Raw genomic sequence first — 20,558 nt, forward strand, 5'->3', positions numbered from 1 at the left:
TAAACAGCGTGTGTCTGTCCTCTTTGGAAAGGCCTTGCACTGTGACTCAGAGACCTGAAAAGTTTGCTCACATTCTCCATAAAAGGTGCACTTAGGATTTTTCCACAATTTAGGTAATGTTGGAAGGCCAGTGTGTACGCAATCACACTCTAAGGCTACTGGACTACCGTGGATAGGACTCCTTAGCATATTAACCAACCAGTCTGCCTTCCAGTCTTGAAGTGAGTAACACTTCAATATGACAGCGGTTGATACTTACTAAAACAACTGCTTCTCCATCCATCCATCCATTTTCCAAACCACTTATCCTACTGGGTCGTGGGGGTCCGGAGCCTATCCCGGAAGCAATGGGCACGAGGCAGGGAACAACCCAGGATGGGGGGCCAGCCCATCGCAGGGCACACTCACACACCATTCACTCTCACATGCACACCTACGGGCAATTTAGCAAGTCCAATTAGCCTCAGCATGTTTTTGGAACGTAGGGGGAAACAGGAGTACCTGAAGGAAACCCCATGACGACATGGGGAGAACATGCAAACTCCACACACGTGACCCAAGCGGAGACTCGAACCTGGGTCCCAGAGGTGTGAGGCAACAGTGCTAACCACTGCACCACCATGCCACCCTGATGGCAAACATATATAATGTAAAAAGCTATTCATGACTTAAGCAAATATATACACATTTATTTGGGATGGTGGTTGGGTGGGGGTGCTATAACATTTTAGGGAGGCTAAAGCCTCACAACACCCTGATCCTGGCCTCCCCTGTCATACTACATTATCTAATCAATGATGGGACACGCTTCTACCCCCCCCCCCCCCCCCTCCCCAGGAAGTTCAATTGCAACCATATAAATTCAATGATAAATACATAAATTCAAAAATAGTGACAACAAAACGAGTTCAGACCTGAGACAACAGTGCACACTGACATAAAGCCCTTGTTGTTTCTGCTAGGTGAAAGTTTATTTTAACAGCTAGTCAACCCACTTTTCCTAAATGTACTTGTCACGTGTAAAGTACAGGTAGCAGGAGCCGGTAGAACTGATATACGAGAACCAGCATTAACTAGAAACAAACCAGACAGAAACTACAGCCAACTTTTATCGGCAATGATCGGCAAACTGACGAAGCTCATCTTGAAGCGCCGAAGTTTGCTTTTTTTAAAAAATAAATAGATACATATGCCATATTATAAGGGGAAAGCTGTCTGCAAGGGCACAGCTGGAGGGAAATGATTATTTAAATACTTCGTTACTGTTTAAGTTTACCATCTCAATCATCTGGCCTTAATTACTGCTGGCACTGCCGCCCGAGAAACTCATTTGTATCCTGATCTCGTTTAGGCGAGGGGGTGTCCCTTTCAGAACAAGTTAGCCAAAAGTGCAGCTTTATTCGAAAGTGGAACCGTGTGCATTTAGCAGATGATCAATCGGGTTCAGAGGTCTGCGTGTCCTTGAATTTGTTTACGTTTTGGAGTCAAATGATGGGTCTGCTTAAGCTCTATTAAGGGACAATATTCAGTTGAGTCACTGCATGGCCACACACATCGACAGGTTTATTTTTTTTCCCCCAGTAAATGATACATCTCAGGCGTAATTAAATATATGAAGAATGCCAGTGAGAGCCAGAAAGGAGAATCGACATCAGTAAAGTAATCACAGTGCTCCGGACCCTCCCGATTCATACTGTACGGGTGCGATGGCACGTTCTGGAAGCAGAGGTGTGGGAAACAGACTTCCGAGGGATCGAAAGCCCCCACGGAGATATTTGGAGTTTGACAAGTGGAACAATGGGGTCGAGCCGTTTATTTCCTGCACCGCCTTTCTGCACGTACAGCTCAAGGAAAGAGGACCGAAAGCTAAGGCATTCCATCAATAAAAATATGCAATTCGGAAACAAACGATGACAAAATATCGTTATGAATTGTGCAAAATAAACAAGCAGGAACACATCTACCACAAAGCAAAGATAAGATTTTTAAAACTTCATTTTAAATTTAAATTTTAATTTTAATTTTAAAATTTCATTTAAAGTATCATACGCTCAAAATAATAAATGCAATTTAAGCAATTTTTTTACTCGTCGAAGGTCCAGAAATGTATGACTGTACGTGGATACGTTTTTCCATAGTGCCATTTGTTTGTAATAGTTTTGCTTTCCAAAGTCAAGTTTATGACACACACGATTAGACTTCGTCATCCTCTTCTGTATAATACATATTAGTCACACATGCTGAAACATACAAGACATTTCTGGTTCAGGTTATCTTACCGTAATACTCGCTGGTTTATCCGACTTCTCTACCCACAACGTATCGCCTAGACTCTTTCGTAGTCATGCATGAAGTATTACCACTCGACGGTCTTTTTCCAGTTTAGAGATGTGGGAAATGCAGTTTTATCCGTTTTGAACTGCTACTGTATGCCTTAATTTGGAAGGATATTCAGATATCCAAGTTGCAAAATTTCTAGTTTGGAGAATAAATGTAAGCGACCCTCCAGAGGTGTAGATATTGGAGCATTGGCAGGGGCGGGCTACCGCTGAACAAGCCCACCTTACTGTTTAGAAAAAGTATGCAAGATATTGTTGGTCCTCTTTAATAAAGATAAAAACATATATTAAGAAGTAAAATAATGATCTCTTAGCTATAAGGTGATTTGCCATAATTAACAAGCTTTTTGTTATAGTGACTGAACACACAGATAGACAATATATACTCTGTCTGTTTTGATGTTCCCTGTCATGCATGTGCTACATCGTGCTAATTCAGGTGCACAGAAACGGAATTGTAAAGTATAAATAAATAATCTGTTTTTATAGGTCTAATTTGCCACATTAACAGGATCATTATATATTTTTGTACCAGCGGGGTAGGGTAACTATATCTGAACGTTCGACTGAATTAAATACACGGTAAATGACTTTAATGCCCAAGTAAGTTACATAAATCGCTGTCAACCTGCAAAAATACTACTGCTTCCAGGTACGGACAACAAAAATACACGTGGTCTATAGGCTTTAAATATTGTATCACTACTTTGTATCAGGGATATTAGGGATTGAATTGTTTCTGCTATGTAACCTGGAGCGACATTTTAAAAAAAGACATTCATTTTCGCTGTGTTTTTCCTTTCACATCTGTTGAGAAGAAAGTGCACTTCGCTAGGTAGAGACAGCTGTAGCATGTGGTTTGATCATTTTTGACCATATGCGATTTGAATTAAGAGGCTGAATGGTGAACACAACCGGCCAAGTCCCCGGTCTGTCGCCGGACCTTGTGCATTGCGCTTTTTGGGCTGCAACTCTTTCATCCTGTCGTGTTATTGCTGATGGTGGCCAAGTTTCATAAGCATGAAGTATATATTCATAAAGACACACACAAGGTGCAGTGGACTTTAAACACGTGTTTTATGGAAATATACCATTCATACAGACTTTAAAAATGTGATTTAATCAGACGCGTCTTCATAGTTCAAGTTCAAATTCTGTATATAGGCCTACTTCTAGATGGTTATCAATTTAGGATGGATTGGCTACAAACAACCTTCTGCCCGCAGTTTTTTTTCAGTCAGTGACTATGTATGTAGTTACAGTCAGAGCTCATGGAGATTGGGTGTGTCTTCTAGTAAGCACAGGATTTAAGGTGAAATATATTTGAACAGTAAACCAATGGATTTAAGGGTAAAGAATTATAGCTCAGAGGCACAGATTAAGCTGACTCACTTGAAAGTAAGCTACCTGAACAGAATGAGGAAGAAATTTGTGAGATCACTGGGCAAGGAAGCATTGAATCGGGCCAGACTTCAAGCCAAAACCCCCTGAGTGAGAGTCATTAAAGCTACTTGGAGTAAACCTACTTCCCAAGTTAGCTGCAGAGCAAAGTCAAACCATGATATAAACAAAACTGTCACCACAGTGTTTTGGGACAACCTCTCAATCAGCCAATAATAAAACAGTGGTTCTCAGCTCCAGTCCTGGGGACCCACTGTTATTGGCTGATTGAGAGGCCATCCATGTAAAGCTATTGTGCATTATAGATGACAGGTTCATAAAGCATTCATAATGCATAATAAACATGACTATAATGTGTCATGACTATTTATAAATGTTTGGTAACGCTTTACAATAACTGCACCTTCATAATGTATTCATTAAGTATTCATAAAACATTCATAAACATCATGTATGTATACCTTGACATTCTAACATTTCTTGCTAATGTATATTATAGCTGTTAAGGGATGTTAGGATGTTAAGGTGTACTTGCATCCTGCTTATGGATGTTCTATGAATGCATAATGAATGCATTATAAAAGTGCACTGAATGTTCTATGAATGCATGATGAATGCATTATGAAGGTGCACTTAATGTAAAGCGTTACCAAACATTTATAGCCATGTTTATAATGCTCTATGAATATATTATAATGCATGACAAATGAGTTTCTAAATTACAAAAAGCATGGCTTCAAGTAAAGCGTCTTCTGGCATGCACTACAGATTTGATTGTTGCCCTTACCGTGATCATTTTCTTACTCAGTTTTTGGCACTCTCTCTGTCATTGGTGAGTACACCGTCTTCATTAATAAGTAAGTCATTTTTCAATACTTTTTCTTGAAATGGATCAATATCACAAAGTGTATTATGGGTATAGGAAAGGATTGGGATGCTACAAATAAATGTGGTTTGCTGATTCAGGCTCTTAAACACACCATTCTCATGTAAGTGCAATTTACTCTTTTATGCATCTTTTACGATAAAAACTTTAAAATCCTCAAGGGCGGCTAACGATTAGTATTTTATGAACACAATCTTCCCCTAATCTGTACTTATCTTATACTGCTTTATAAATTGGGACTTTTTAAATGGATAGTATTATAATTCTGCCTATGGTAACTATGCAGACATGATGATTTTTTACAGGCATTCTCGTTTAACATTTCCAAACACAGTGCTTCACATTGATGTTCATCCTGTTTATTGAGGAGTTTGGATCTAGCATATTGCTTTTTATTTACAGAGCAGATGCAAAACGAATCCCACCAGACTTATTTTAACCCTAATAATATTCCATATCGATTCTCCATTTTATGTGCAGAGGTCCTTTAGGAGAGTTTTCTGCCTTCACAGATTCACAGAACATTTGTTGACTTATACAGAGTCACTCCATAGGCATTCAAATGTCCCATACTATCTGTGAAACTCATTGTGGACAAATTCCAGTAACAGGATAAGTAAATATAAGTTGATGTTGATATAGCGAAGATCTGGCCCAAAATGTTGGGATAAACCTCATAGATAGCTTATTCTTAAACTGACTACTCACCAGACCAAGACCAAGGCCTACGAATGATCAGCTCCCTCCAGTTCCTGTGCTGGTACACACCAGCATGACTAAGCGTGATGGTTGACATTCAGCCCAATCAAAGAGCTCAGTTTCACCAAGTACTGTAGCTTTGACTAGTTTCATTATCATGATAAATAAGCCAAAGAAACACAGATGGGGACCAGTCATGTCTGACCCACCCCAACAGGCAGTAATTGATTCTCACTGATAGCCAAAGGCTTCTGATGACCAGAAATTGGCTTGGCGTGTTCCGGGCTTTAAACCTGGTCCTTCCAGATTCACACCACTTAGTTTATGGCTGTAAGGGTCTCAGCAAAATTTTATGTGCATTTTTTTCTCCAGAGTGTTGCATTACAGTTCAGGAGAATAACATTCTTATTGGAGGCCTTTGGGTTCGTGTTAGAGTTACATGGATAATTTTTGATCCATTCATCATTAGAGGTGACATTCTCCAATGCATGTGATAATCAGCCATCCATGTTAAAAATGTTGCATGTGCACCAATTAAAATACGCTATACATTTGCTCCATAATATTTTTTTTAGGTTATGCACGCGGTCATTGGCTTCCTAATACCGTCAAGCAGTGTCACGGCGGCGAGGAATGGTGCAGGCGGAAAGAAGGTGATGATCCACTTGTGACTCCGAGACACAGGGGTTTATTAATAAACACAAACTGAACACCAAAAGGAGAAATCACAAAATCACTGGGAGAGGTCAAAATAAAACAAGTATTAACAAACTAAGGAAACCATAATTTACAGTAACACAATTAGGGAAAATAAGCAGAGTAACATAGACAAGGGAGCATGCACACACTGACTAAATACAGAACAGAGTAGAAGCCAGCACTTAAATGCAAACAGATAACCGGAACTAACGAGGGGGCAGATGGGGCACATGAGACAATTAACCAATCAGCATGGTAGATGGAAACAGGCAGCAGGTGGAGGAACATACAACTATGAGCACATGATTAGGGAACTCTAACAATCACTGAAACAGAGAACACCAATCACACACTGGGAATTACTGCCCTAGGAATAATTATCAAGGAACTAAAATACAAACAGGACCACAAGTGAACTGGACACATGCAGAGCAAACCAAAGACCCGGAAACCAAAACAGAACATAGGAAACATGGGGGAAAACTAAAAACCAATAAATGCTAATAAACGGATGTAGCAGGCCAGCCTCAACCCCATAACCAGAGGGTTAACAGTCTCTGAACAACCTACTGAACTATGTAGGGATCTGGAGAGTAAGGAGAACACACTAGGGCTGAAAGGCTAGAAGACAGAGAGGGGGAAGAGGATGGCCAGCAACACCTGCTGGTCACACAGGGACATTACAGGATAGATTTAGACAGGTGTTAATGATTTAGAATTGTCAGCACTGTGAAACATGTTCACCTCAGATCTTAATGCCTGGAGAACACATATAAACGCACGTCAGTTTCTAACTGATGTAACTTATTGTTCATTGTGCCCTTAGTGTTTGCAAAACCCAATTCATCGGCAATAGTGCTGGAAGCAGGGTTGCTGAGTTTGCTTCCTCACCCCCTCCTGCCGAATTCATCAAAGACAACAAGCATGTTAATTATCTTGGAATGGCTCAGAGGCGGCATTAGTGACCTCCGTAACACGGATTGAGTTAAGACAGAATTTGTAAACTACCATTTCAATTAGAAGAACCTGGATTTGACTTAAGCGTAGAATTTTTTCAGTGTGCTGGTTGGTCAGTCTTCCAGAACCATGCATGTGTCACTAATGTTAGTGTGAAACACCTGGATGGGTCTTTCAAGCAAAGAAACAAGCCAAAGCACAAGCAGAACTGAGCACAGAAGCCTTTCAGTTTTAAAGTAGTTATTAAACCTGTAGTAGCTCAAAGTGTCCTCCCAGATATGGATTATCTGGTCAGCTTAAGTATAATCTATTGGTCGTTCTGATTTTCAGTACTCTGAGATCTAAAAGGCCTAAACGACAATTTTCATTAAAATTCAATATTACTGCCCCCTAGAGCTAAAATGTAATATAGCACTACATTGAATCACTCCAGGGAATGTCACTTTTACAGGTACTCCATGTAGACTGACCATGCCCTAAGATTTATGCTCTTTTAGATATTTAAATCTACCCCAAGAGAGTTATCTCCCTCCCTCCAAGAACTTAACTGAATTCCCAGACACTTTGAAAAAATATAATGTTAGTGAGCACAGAAGCATCTTTGCAAATGATCATGCAAATCACTGACATCCATATGGCCCACATACACCTGCAATTGAAAATCAAGACCAAAATTCGGGACTAATGGGAGAGAAGTCAGGAATTAATGCCTTAAAAACAGTAACCAAGGCATGTATATTATTTAAGAGTAAACTTAAGAATCTCACATTTTATAAAATCTGAGAAGAATCTTGTAAATCACCCATCCATCAATTTCCTGTACCTGTTTATCCGATGCAGTGCTGCAGGGATCCGAAGCCTGTCCAGGGAACAAGGTGGGAAATTATCTGGATGGCGCTCCAACCCATTGCAGTGATGAAAATCATGAAGAACATTCTGCCATGTTAATTCAACAAGTCAGTGTAAATAAAACAATGGGTTTAAAAATGATTTATTAAATTATCAAAAGTGGAAAAACATTTAAAAGCACACATAATACAGAAAAATAGTTTATATTAAAACTTGTCCTGTGATTTGACAAAAGTACCCATAATTCATCAAAACAGATGGGGGAAAAATTCTCACCAAATTAAATATCTTAACATCCTACACTTTTATGTAATTTTATGTAATTTTAATAGTTGTTCCAATAAAAAATTCAAATGAATCCTTTTTTACTTCCAATTCAAGCATCTTAGCATCTACTGAAAACGGTGGGGTCAAAACTCATATCTTGAGATCAGACTGGAGTGTTTTCTGGAGGGTGGCAATGCTAGCATCGAGAGCTGCTAACCCGCTCCTGAAGTCCAACTCATCCTGGGTGTTGAATGTGGTCCAGGAGCTGGAGCTGCAGTTAGAAACCATGGATTTGTCTTCGTAGGACAGGGTGGTAGAATCCAGGGTGGACACACTGACGTTCTTGGGAGGAACAAGGTGCTGCTGTTCGCTCAACGGTGTGACGTTTTTAGAACGAGAAGGATGAGTCACAGCCAAGTTCGTTATAGGGAAGTCACAATCAGCATCATCTAAGGCAGCCCTGCCAGATAAATGATTCTTGTAAAGGTGCAATTTTTCCAAGGAGTGTGATGAGATCTTTGGCTCTTGCCCATTTAGCATTGTGTTTTTACTTTCCAACAACTTTGGTGGACTTACTGACTGTTGTACTTTTTTGGTTTCCTTCAATGGGATGTAGGAGGTCTTCTCTAACTCTGGAACCTTGCATAGGGTGAAATTAAAAAGCTTATTCTCAGTGGCGCCTATTCCTCTGTGCTTTGGTGGGTGGTCACCTTCTGGCAGCTTGACTGTTCCTCTGCTGTCCCACTCAGAGCGAGTAGAGGGTTTGTCAGAAGAGTACCCATGATCCAAAGGCACCTGGCCGCTTGTATCCAAAGTCTTCAGGTACACGTGTACCGGATCAGAAGCAGGGTCTAACAGGCAGGCCACCTTCTGCTTATCTTCAAACAAGTCCAAAACGGTTTTACTCAGGTGTGAAGTTGGATTGAATGCATAATTTTCCCGATGAAACTCTGAGAGACCGGATTGGTTATCAGGAAGATGCCTGGAAGACGAGAAGAAGCCATAAGTGGAAAAACCACCTTTGCGCATTAAAAGACTTGAGATCAGTGGCCTGTACTACGAAGCGGGGTTACTGGCTTATCGGGGTAACATTGCGAGTAACTTGATGACGTGTGGTGTAACTTCGCGATTAACTCATACTATGAAAGGTGGTTAGATTTTATTTGAGGCATGCTGCTATGGCAATTTACGCTGCATCTCAAACCTGCTCTGAGCAGGTTATGTTCTTGGTTAAGTTGAGGTTTCTGTGTAAGCCAGCACTATATGAGCACCACCACTCCAACATCTCTGAAGACAGTGCTGGCGTACCTGGATGATCCATACGACATTAGTGCGCGAATCATGAGGGGCTCTCTCCGCAGGGTGAGGGTTTTTAGAGATTGCTGGAATCCACTGGCATACCCAGACAATATTCTCCATTGAAGGTAGGTAACTTATTATCAGTTAATCGGACTCTAATTCCACTCACTGTCACGATCGAGCAGTTTGCTTTGCGCTGCGATATTTTGTCAGTGGCCAATTTATGTATTCCACAGGTGATGCCAAACATCTGAGCAAAAATACTGTTTGCCGTGCGGTTCGCAAGGTGCTGCTTGCTCTATCTAAACTGTTGGATGCATTTGTGGTTTTCCCTGGTCATTTAAGTGCTCTGCGGAATAAAGAAGGGTTTCATGCAACCGCAGGGAAATCACAGCATTAAAATGTTCTATTTTCATAGGGAAATCGCTTTTACTGAAAACAATTTCTCATAGGATTCCCAAGGGTCATAGGAATCATCGATTGCACACACATCCCAATCACTGCACCCCTGGGAGGACACTGTGTGTGTATGTGAATCGCAAATCTATTCACAGCATCAATGTACAGGTATTTTTCTCATAATATCCTTTTAGATCTGATATATGAGCTAGTGACCACACGTATACCTTAGGTTCACCTTCTCTTCACTTATCGGAGTCACATAAGGTGGTGATTTGAAATTTGTTAGCTTCTTCTCCAACATATTTGTTATGACTGATGTACAATTTTGATGCACTTTAAGGAAAAATCTGACAAGTTCTTAGTCGTTTTCTCATTACACATATGCTTCTGTTTTGTCCTGTTGTAAATCATTTGTTAAACAATGGCTCACCTCCCATTAAGTGTCATATGAACAGACACCTTTTTCCTATTAGCTGTAAAACATAGAAACACACTATTAAGTGGAGGCAAGACACAACAAATCTTTCATAATGAGTAGAAATATAAATACACATAGCCCTACCACTTGACATGATGTTTTTATATTTCATCCTGACTTGCTGCCACGTACGCTTTCCACTACTACTGCATTTGAAATCGGATCAGTTATTAACATTAGGATTACATTATGAGTAACATTACAGTAATGGAAGTTTAGGAAGCATTACATTACTTAACAGTAATAATAGGATTACTTCTGAATTGTCTCGCATCTGTGAGCCTCTGTATTTATTAACAGTACTTCAATTCTTTTCAGACAACGCTTCATAGTCTAATACTCGGTCGTGAGATATTTTAGACCACGTTTTATGACCATGAAAATGTACGTATGAATTTATGCAGTTGCCAATACGTTGCCAACAAGCCTGCCTGCTTTTCTTGGCTGCAGTGGTATTGGACCTTCCTTGCAGCGTTGATTTAAACTCCTCATAATCCTGCTTAATTAGCATGCAGTCTTCCTCCGTGAAATATGGAGATCGCGCCATGACCCAAACGGTGACCTGTGCTGCCGAATGTGCTCCATGTTTGTGAATGAGTACAAACTCCAATGCAGTTAACACTGATGTAGCGAATCAACTTCTAAACTGGAGTCGTAGTACTGATTAGCACCGATTAAGACAACCTGATTTTGTCAACCCCGCGTTTGCAAATTGACTCCGGGTTAAATCTGATTTGGTTAAACCCCGTTCGTAATACAGGCCCCAGATCCGTTTTAACTCGATATCTTTTCAGATTCTCAAAATAAGACGCAGTACCAGTGTATGATACTAGACGAAATCTAAATAAGTAAACAGATAACATTTGATTTGATATCCATTCAGTCACATCTGAACAGAGTCTCTGAGAGTCTCCCCTCTACTCTCTGCGGTACAGCGGTAATTCTGCTTCACCTAGTCAGCTCTTTCAACCTGTTGATCTCTGCCTCCTTCTGCTGGAGGTGCAACTTCAGTAGGTTGTTCTCCTCTTGTGACTCCTGGAGTTTGAACTGGTAGCTTTTCATCTCTGAGAGAGCGGCATCCACATCTGTGTGGGGTGAAAGCCTGTTTGAAGTTTTCATATAGACGTACAGTTGGAGGTATTAAACAAAAATTGAGAGATTGAGTCTTAAACATCTAGAAACTTCCACTCCAAGTTAAATCAATTACAGTAAAATCCCGTTATAATGGACTTCAAGGGACCTGGCAAAACAGTCCGTTATATCCAAAGTCCGTTATATCCAGAGTTGCTGTATGCCCAGATCACAACTACAGGACACCATTTACTCATGCCACACCCCAGCAGACACACTTGTGGTATAGATTATTATACTGTATTATACTCACCAGATGCATGACTATTAATAATCCCGACTACGTATCTGCGCTGGATATCACCAGCACGCCACGTGCCTTGTAGGCAGAGCCTGCATGTCCGTTATAGCCAAACAAAACTAATAATTAATTAATTGATAATTGATACTTTATTGATCCCCTGTAGGGAAATTATCTTTACACCTCCCTCAACTTGCTCTTTTGTGGAGTAAGTTGACCGCGAAGGGCTGCCACCCGTAGCTGGGGGTTAAGGGTCTTGCTCAAGGACCCGCAGACGTGCTGAGGCTGGGTTCGAACCTGCGACCTTCTGATTACAAGGACACAGGCTTAGCCCACTGAGCCACACACTGCCCCACTACAGCTAAAAGCCGCCTTGGGGACTAAATTGTTTGTCCGTTTAGACGATATTCCGTTATAAGCGAGTCCACTATTACTCTTCTGCAAACAAATATTTAATTTAAAACCAGCACCCTCAGATCTGAGGACTGGAGTTCGTACATCACTTTTAGAAAAGCGTTAATTACCCATTTTTATACGAATAATGTCCAGCTCACACTGCTGCCTGCTCTCATGTAGCTCCCTCTGTTTGTCCTCTGCATCTTTCCATAGTTTGCCATTCTCCTGCTGTAGGTCTTTGTTCCTCTTCTGAAGAGCTTCTATGTCTCTCTGAGCTTCCTTGAGCTGACTCTGCAGTGACAGGTTCACGGACTGCAGGGAGATTACTGAAGCCCGTGAGAGAAACCAAAAACGTCAGACTGTAGCAGACGGAGAAGAGTTGTGCTCCAGCTATGTTACATGTAATGTGGGTAAAACAAACCATATACAATGGAGAGAATCTGTAAAACAAGTACAGCCAGGGGCAAAGTATCCAGAGGTGTAAGACAATTCGGTCTGATGAATATAACCTTACATTCAAAGTTGCAATCTGCTGGTCTGGCCTCTCTCTCCATTCTTTCACGTTCCATCAACTGTTGGTTGACTATTCTCAAACGCCTATTATGTAAAAGATTAACTGTCAGCATCATCACAATTAAGACGCAAGTCTACGCACGCTAGCATGAAATCATGAAGAGGCCGCCTTCTCCATGGCACCTTCGTAACTGTACATTCTCGTTTCTCAGTGGCTGGACAGCGAGCGCAATCTCCGCCTGGATGTTGGAACCGGCCACCAAGGAGGGGAGGAGGTTGATGCTCTGCTCGACCTCGGCGATTAAACGAAGAGCCTCACAGTCAGCTGAGGACCGGGACCAGAAAAGTCCAGGATGAGAAGTTTGCGTAACACAGCATGTAAGTTTCGGGTTAGTAACGGAGAGGGCGTTTACCTTTACTAACCACCAGGGCCTTCAGCTCCCCAAGGAGGCCTCTGACAGTCAGGACCTTCTTGGCAGTCTTCTCGGGGCTCAGAGATTTTTCCTGGGGGGGCGGTTGATGCTTCTCAAGGCCACTCTGGCATCCCATGTCCCTGACAGGTGTGACGTCCACACAGTCCAGCTCGTCATCTTCCGTTGAGCTGCCCTCGCTATACTCCGAAGTTTCCCCCGATGCAGCCGGCTGGAGTTCACCCCCGCCATGTGCCCCCATATCGGGCACACTTCGCTGCAGCTGCACAGGATCACACAGCGCTCGTAAAGAAGCTGGACCCTCTGGCCACCGGAGTGCTGACCCCTGGCTGTCAGGCACAGGGCTCTGCGGAGTCAGCCTAGTGCCCCACATGGGCTCCTCACACAAGGACCCAACGGCCGCTGGGCCAGAACAGGCAAGACGATCGGATTTGAGGGGTGTGTAGTCCTCTCTGCTGGAGCACCTTTGGCAGAGTGCAGAATTCAACACGCACTGTATAATGTAAAGAGATAAATAAAAAAAAAAGTTTTGGCAAACCAGATATTCTATAGAGTTCTCTATAAATAATGGTAGAAGTTCACACCTGCACAGTTTGTACACTTAAAGAAATATGGAGGGAAAAACTATAAGAAAAGGTCTAAGATCAGTCTAAGAATGAGCAAGAGATTTCTAAGCAATGGGAAAATTCTATCCATTTGCCATTCCCTTGGCCAAGTAGCATAGGGCACAAAGGAGTGGCGCACACTGGAAGAGATGTCAGACTACTGCCACACACACACACACACACACACACACACACACACACACACACACACACACACACACACACACACACACACACACACACAAAATCCCCATTTAAGCACTATCTCTATCCCCAGTTGTGGGCAGTGGTGGCTTAATGGTTAGAGAAGCGCACTTGTAATTGAAAGATTGCTGGTTCGAATCTCTGACCAGCAAGGCACCACTGAGGTACCCTGAGCAAGGTACCGCCCTCAAGCACTGCTCCCCGGGCGCTGAATTAGCTGCCCCCTGCTATGTCACATATGGGTTAAATGCAGAGGACACATTTCACTGTTGCGTGCTGTGGTGCGTCCACAATGACCACTGATCTCTAAATTCTAATGTTGCCTCCTTGAGTATAAAGGTGAATCTGCAACAAAACAACAAGAAATTTCAAATCTTACAGGTTCACTGGGCACTGAATTATTGGCCCCGTCGGCACTCGAGGCTGGTGTGGAGGTTGTCAACCAACAGTTAAAAAGAGGAGGATTCTTCAGCTCTGAAATACAAGATTTTATAACATGGGGGAAAAAATTTACCCAGGACATGCTTAAAATAGACGAAAAGACACAAACGGTTAGCCTTTCGGTGTGGGTGCAAACCTGTGATTGGGGGGCTGCTCTGGATGTGTGCCTGATGACCCGCGCCTGGCCTGGACCCTGAGGAGGGCTTGGCCCCGGGCGCTGGCACTGGCCGCCCAAAGGGAGTCTCAAGTGCGTGAACACAGTGCTGCTCTTGCACTGCAGGGAATGCCTGCGAGGACAGAATCTTCTTTTGGACAGCTGCCAAGGGAAAAACAAAATAAAAACTATACCAGTCTATTATGGTTGTTATTTTTTTTGTTCCAATGTCAGCACAGAGCTTATTTTGCTAGCTCCATTAGGAAATCATACTACCGAGTAGGAATAGTCAGTGACGACAATTAGAAATGGACCATTGTACCAGAAATGTACATTATCTGTCCTGGATCCTTACAGTGAATAAAACTTGAATAATACAAAAATGTATAAATCTGACTTGAGGGCTCATTTTAGTGAGCGTTTCCGTAAAAGAATGTGCCATTTAGCTTCTCAGATGGTTTTGTCCTTTATAAACAACAAATCCTGAAAAATGGACTGTCCCCAGCCAAACTGAAGCTACATCTTTTATAGTTATGATAAACTTGAATTCAGATAAAACATCATAACAAATTTATCACACGTCAGTTGATTAAAAACAGGAAAAATATTACAAATTCTACAAATAAATAATATTTTAAAACCGTGCCCATGTTTTTGGTCAGACCTGTCCTGTTTATATAAAACGCTACATGAAAAGCCTTTAAGGTTATGACTCAAAACAGTGATACTAATCAAGGGTGAGTTCTGTCATTGAACTGTATGATTTTTAAGCCTGTTTTTGCATTAGTTTTTTTGAGGAGGACTAGCAAAAGGCTCAGGCCCTATCAGGCTAAAATATTGCAAAAAAGAACTGCAGTAAATGCAAACCATGCCTGAAATAGTTATTGAAATGGCAGGTTAAATGGCCGATTGCAAGATCCTGTGACATCAGGCCCTGTCACAGTCCTGTCCAAACTCTTTATCTATGTAGATGAAAATGGTGTGTGTATCCATCATTACTTTTTTTGTACAAACCGGATTCCAAAAAAGTTGGGACACTAAACAAATTGTGAATAAAAACTGAATGCAATGATGTGGAGATGGCAAATGTCAATATTTTATTTGTAATAGAACGCAGATGACAGATCAAAAGTGTAATCCGAGTAAATGTATCATTTCAAAGGAAAAATATGTTGATTCAAAATTTCACGGTGTCAACAAATCCCAAAAAAGTTGGGACAAGTAGCAATAAGAGGCTGGAAAAAGTAAATTTGAGCATAACGAGGAGCTGGAAGACCAATTAACACTAAATAGGTCAATTGGCAACAGGATTGGGTATAAAAAGAGCTTCTCAGAGTGGCAGTGTCTCTCAGAAGCCAAGATGGGTAGAGGATCACCAATTCCCACAATGTTGCGCAGAAAGATAGTGGAGCAATATCAGAAAGGTGTTACCCAGCGAAAAATTGCAAAGACTTTGCAGTTATCATCATCAACTGTGCATAACATCATCCGAAGATTCAGAGAATCTGGAACAATCTCTGTGCGTAAGGGTCAAGGGCGTAAAACCATACTGGATGCCCGTGATCTCCGGGCCCTTAAACGACACTGCACCATAAACAGGAATGCTACTGTAAAGGAAATCACAGAATGGGCTCAGGAATACTTCCAGAAACCATTGTCAGTGAACACAATCCACCGTGCCATCCGCCGTTGCCAGCTGAAACTGTACAGTGCAAAGAAGAAGCCATTTCTAAGCAAGACCCACAAGCTCAGGCGTTTTCACTGGGCCAGGGATCATTTAAAATGGAGTGTGGCAAAATAGAAGACTGTTCTGTGGTCAGACGAGTCACGATTCGAAGTTCTTTTTGGAAATCTGGGACGCCATGTCATCCGGACCAAAGAGGACAAGGACAACCCAAGTTGTTATCAACGCTCAGTTCAGAAGCCTGCATCTCTGATGGTATGGGGTTGCATGAGTGCGTGTGGCATGGGCAGCTTGCATGTCTGGAAAGGCACCATCAATGCAGAAAAATATATTCAGGTTCTAGAACAACATATGCTCCCATCCAGACGTCATCTGTTTCAGGGAAGACCCTGCATTTTTCAACAAGATAATGCCAGACCACATTCTGCATCAATCACAACATCATGGCTGCGTAGGAGAAGGATCCGGGTACTGAAATGGCCAGTCTGCAGTCCAGATCTTTCACCTATAGAGAACATTTGGCGCATCATAAAGAGGAAGGTGTGACAAAGAAGGCCCAAGACGATTGAACAGTTAGAGGCCTATATTAGACAAGAATGGGAGAGCATTCCTATTTCTAAACTTGAGAAACTGGTCTCCTCGGTCCCCAGACGTCTGTTGAGTGTTGTAAGAAGAAGGGGAGATGCCACACAGTGGTGAAAATGGCCTTGTCCCAACTTTTTTGGGATTTGTTGACACCATGAAATTTTGAATCAACATATTTTTCCCTTAAAATGATACATTTTCTCAGTTTAAACTTTTGTTCCGTGATTCATGTTCTATTCTGAATAAAATATTAGAATTTGGCACCTCCACATCATTGCATTCAGTTTTTATTCACGATTTGTATAGTGTCCCAACTTTTTTGGAATCCGGTTTGTAAAAAATCTCATGTAAATGTACTTTTTTTTACAACTATATTAGTGTCTGATAGTTTATTCTGTGCTTACCATCCACTACAGTTGACCAAAATGTGGCTTATCTTTCTTATAGGAATTACGAGACAATATGATCAATAAAAAAATATTATTTGTATCAAAGAAATCCATTAGGAGACCATTCGCACATATACAAATTTGTCTGTAATAGGGCCTGACATTTAAGTGGTGAAATTCACAGAAAAATGTACTTTATTTAAGTATCAAAACACAATGAGATGGCATGACACGTTTCTCATAGTTTAACGTGCCCTCAATATGACTCAATCTTTATATTCAAAAATAAGATCCTTTTCTCCCCCCCAGGATTTTTAAAAGTGGAAATGTAGTTTTCGGTAGAATGTCCCAATAGTCATGCACACAGCCTGCAAAATTCACATGCACTAGATTGTTTGTGCAGCTGTAAATAAGAGCATGTTTACCTGATCTCGTATCTGAGGGGGCGATCGAGCAAATCCGCCTCAGGGGCTTCTTCCTCACAACCTCACCTTTTCCAGGAGCTAATTTTGATTTGGCTTTTGAGGGGGCCGGTCTTTCAGGTTTGGAGCGAGATGACTTGGCCTCTGTTCGATCAGAAGGTACCAGAAAGGTCATGTCACAAATGGAACTGAGGCCAATCCTAGAACTTTAAGTAAAAGGGAAAAAAAAATACCTGTTTTTTCAGTCTTAAGAATTCCATTTAGCAAAGCAGCACATCGATCTAGTCCTTTGTGTATGGTTGTAACCTATAAAATAAGGAAACTTTCAGTGTTCACAATGTTTCAATTGAAATGTGTCTTGCCTTTTATAGTACACACACACACACACACACACACACACACACATTTTTTACCTGATCCTCAGAGTCTGTGGAATAAAGAGAATAACAGGGATCCACAGGGACTGGGCATCTACCTTGCACCCTAGAAAAGCATAAATAAATAGAGTGGAAACCCCACTGATCCATAAGTGATGCCTTAAAGTACAAGCTGGTCTAGTACAGTTGATATGCTAAGCATGACTCACCGGACTGCTTTGTAACACCACCCCCCACAACAACACAACCAGTGAAAAAAAAATTAGTCATAATATTAAATATTAAACTTTAAAAGCAGCACTCTTACTTCTTTTTTCCTGCTGTTCCTCTGCCAGAGCCGATCAGCCTTCCTGATGAGATTACCTGAGGATTACATTCATTTTTTTATAAAACCAAGTCAGCATTAAACTTATGTCAATTTACAAAACGTCATTCCAACACATTTTCATTAGACTGTTACTATAATTCTGGATTGCTATAAATATATGAATGTTAGCTACTAACTCCACACAAGTGGTAAATATTAATCGAGCAACTGTTAATTAAACAAAGACAAGTAACAACGTTAACATTGCTAAACGAACGACCACTATACATTACCTTGTGCTGTTTAACAAGTCCTTGCTTAGCCATTATTGGAGGTTCACATTAACAAAACTAAAAAGGAATTACCATACTTAAAAGAAAGATTACATGACAACTAGAAAGTTACCTATATGAAATTCATAACACAATCAGGAGCTAATCAGATTATACATGACAACTAAACAAAACAATCGTCTCTGCAGCTGTCAAAAGTCTTAAATCTTCATCGACATACAGGTGTTTTTTGTCTTATTTAAGTCTATAAAACCAAGAGAGCACATTTATAAGAAAATCAATAGACATTTACAATTCCACTAGAGAAACTGGAAAAAACAACGTATGATTAAAATGTTATTTAGGAAATTCACCGAACACCAGCACAGCAAAGCCGTAAAACGGCACTTTCCATGAAACGGAACAAAACCACTGTTGGCCAATCACATCGTGTGTTGTGACAAGGCATGGGCTCATTTCATTGGTGGAAAAAAATGGCTGTCAAATCATGACGTTCTTTATTTAACATTTCATACGTCTGTCAAAAATGACACGCCCTTCTGCTGAATACCGTTGGCCTTAAAAATGGGCGGGAGATACGTAACCATGGAGATTAATTGTAGCATTTGTAGGGATTTTTCGCGGGCAAACAAGTTGCGGTCCCGCTTTAAAATTTTAAGAAATAGCCTATATTGCATGTAAACTCGTAATAAGTTACAATAAAAATACGATTATAGTCCAAACAAATATTGCAGTGGTGTTTTATTTATATTATTATACTATTGATGCCAAATACCATAAGTGTCGGCTACTAAACACATTATATAAAGGAACTGATTCAATTAGAAACTGAATAATTTTTATTTATATAACTTTTATCTAAAGTAGGTACGTATCGCGAACGAGATTTGTTAAAATACATTTGGTATGAATGCTGGTTGTGTTTTTATTATGAATTTAGGCCTACTACAATTGTAACTTTAAGACTGTAAATAGTTTCAAGGTGACATTAGAACAAATGAGACCGTTCAGTAAATGTAATTTTCACCCCCGGGAGATGATTCATTTTAATGTGCTTTAGTAGCTTGTCTGAGGTTGAGTAGGCTAATTAAATAAGTCAAGGTTCAGTTTAATGTTCCTTTTGTGTTTACAGTTTGTTATATGGTTTATCGTTTAGAATAAGTGCTTAATTATTATGCGTTGCACACATGTTTACCAAAAGCTTGCAGTGTTCACCGCTGGAGATCGATATAATTGTCTAATAATTATTCCGCTGCTTAACACGCCATTTTCACCCAAGCTTAACATTTATTTAAATATTTCAATTCTTGTTTCAGTGAATTAGACCGAAGATTATTGCGAGTACAATATACAAAACAATCCTCGTAAGAACACTACACCTACGCAACGCTACTTGCTACGAAACTGAATGTATCTTATGTTTTCCATTTGTAACCCGTCCGGTAGCTTTAGAGAAAACGTAAGCATGAAATGAGTGAGAAGCCCAGCTATGATATATGACCCCTTCGAGATAGATTGCTGCAGAGGGCGAAGTATGCTTTTTGGTATATCAATGTTATAAATAGTTAATAATGATCTTTACGGGATAATCGCAGGAATTCGATATTCTGTCGCGTCCATGGCACCGTAAACAGCGAAAGTTCAATGTAAAATATATAGAGTAGGCATACTACCACCAGAGGGCGATGATTCTACATTTGCAGAAAATAATGGCAATTTCACTACTGTGTCTCATGTTTTGTGATTGATTTCAGTCTTTAACCGTTCTGCAAATTGACACTTTACAATGACATACGTATTTTTTTTTACCTTATTCAGGAGCATTAATGAGGATATTTATACGCAGATAATAGGCATGGACTACAAATTTGCAAGACTACATCTGTAATGGAAATGTATGCGATGCGTTTAAGTGGCTGCATGGGCAGAACACCTATAGCATGATGAAAATGGTGTTGTGGGAATTGCTGTACACTCTGCTAGTTAGGACTGTTGTACATTCTCAGAATTGTTCATTCAGCGAGCATGCAGATGCTTTAAAATGCGTATATACAAGACGTGGAGATGTATTTGCAATTGCAAGTTATACAAGTACAAAGCATGGGCATA

At 40.7% G+C, this 20,558-nt stretch overlaps 2 protein-coding genes across 4 annotated transcripts in view; both read right to left on the minus strand.

Annotated features, from left to right (window-relative positions):
- mylka (myosin, light chain kinase a) overlaps positions 1-2,535 on the minus strand; it is a 49,041-nt gene extending 46,506 nt beyond the window's left edge. For both annotated transcript variants that reach the window (XM_049012730.1, XM_049012729.1), the window contains exon 1: positions 2,280-2,535. The gene's annotated coding sequence lies outside the window, so the exon portion shown is untranslated. The remainder of the gene's footprint in view (positions 1-2,279) is intronic.
- A 3,483-nt stretch (positions 2,536-6,018) lies between these two features.
- ccdc14 (coiled-coil domain containing 14) lies at positions 6,019-18,847 on the minus strand. Of its 2 annotated transcripts, XM_049012736.1 has the most exons (14): positions 18,450-18,847; positions 18,157-18,212; positions 17,886-17,955; positions 17,706-17,778; positions 17,476-17,616; positions 14,375-14,554; positions 14,177-14,271; positions 12,971-13,481; positions 12,741-12,882; positions 12,559-12,641; positions 12,173-12,370; positions 11,229-11,361; positions 8,315-9,079; positions 6,019-7,840 (listed from the first exon to the last, which is right to left on the minus strand). In XM_049012736.1, exons 1-14 carry the CDS (start codon positions 18,480-18,482, stop codon positions 7,780-7,782), a joined length of 2,541 nt encoding a protein of 846 aa, XP_048868693.1. In that variant the 5' UTR covers positions 18,483-18,847; the 3' UTR covers positions 6,019-7,779. The 2 variants fall into 2 exon arrangements, with proteins under 2 accessions (XP_048868693.1, XP_048868692.1); XM_049012735.1 differs by lacking the exon at positions 6,019-7,840 and having other exon boundaries at positions 7,957-9,079.
- Between the last annotated feature and the right edge of the window lie 1,711 nt (positions 18,848-20,558).

Source organism: Brienomyrus brachyistius, chromosome 1, assembly GCF_023856365.1.
Source record: "Brienomyrus brachyistius isolate T26 chromosome 1, BBRACH_0.4, whole genome shotgun sequence".
Taxonomy (NCBI): Eukaryota; Metazoa; Chordata; class Actinopteri; order Osteoglossiformes; family Mormyridae; genus Brienomyrus; species Brienomyrus brachyistius.

Bases quoted from the DNA above. Each gene is read 5' to 3' on its own strand.
- ccdc14 (XM_049012735.1), bottom strand. From the start codon at position 18,482: ATGGCTAAGCAAGGACTTGTTAAACAGCACAAG. The intron at 12,642-12,740 runs GTGCCATGGAGA...TTTACATAATAG, and splicing joins GAGAATGTACAGTTACGAAG to GCGTTTGAGAATAGTCAACC. The intron at 11,362-12,172 runs GTAATTAACGCT...CACCCCACACAG, and splicing joins CATTATTCGTATAAAAATGG to ATGTGGATGCCGCTCTCTCA.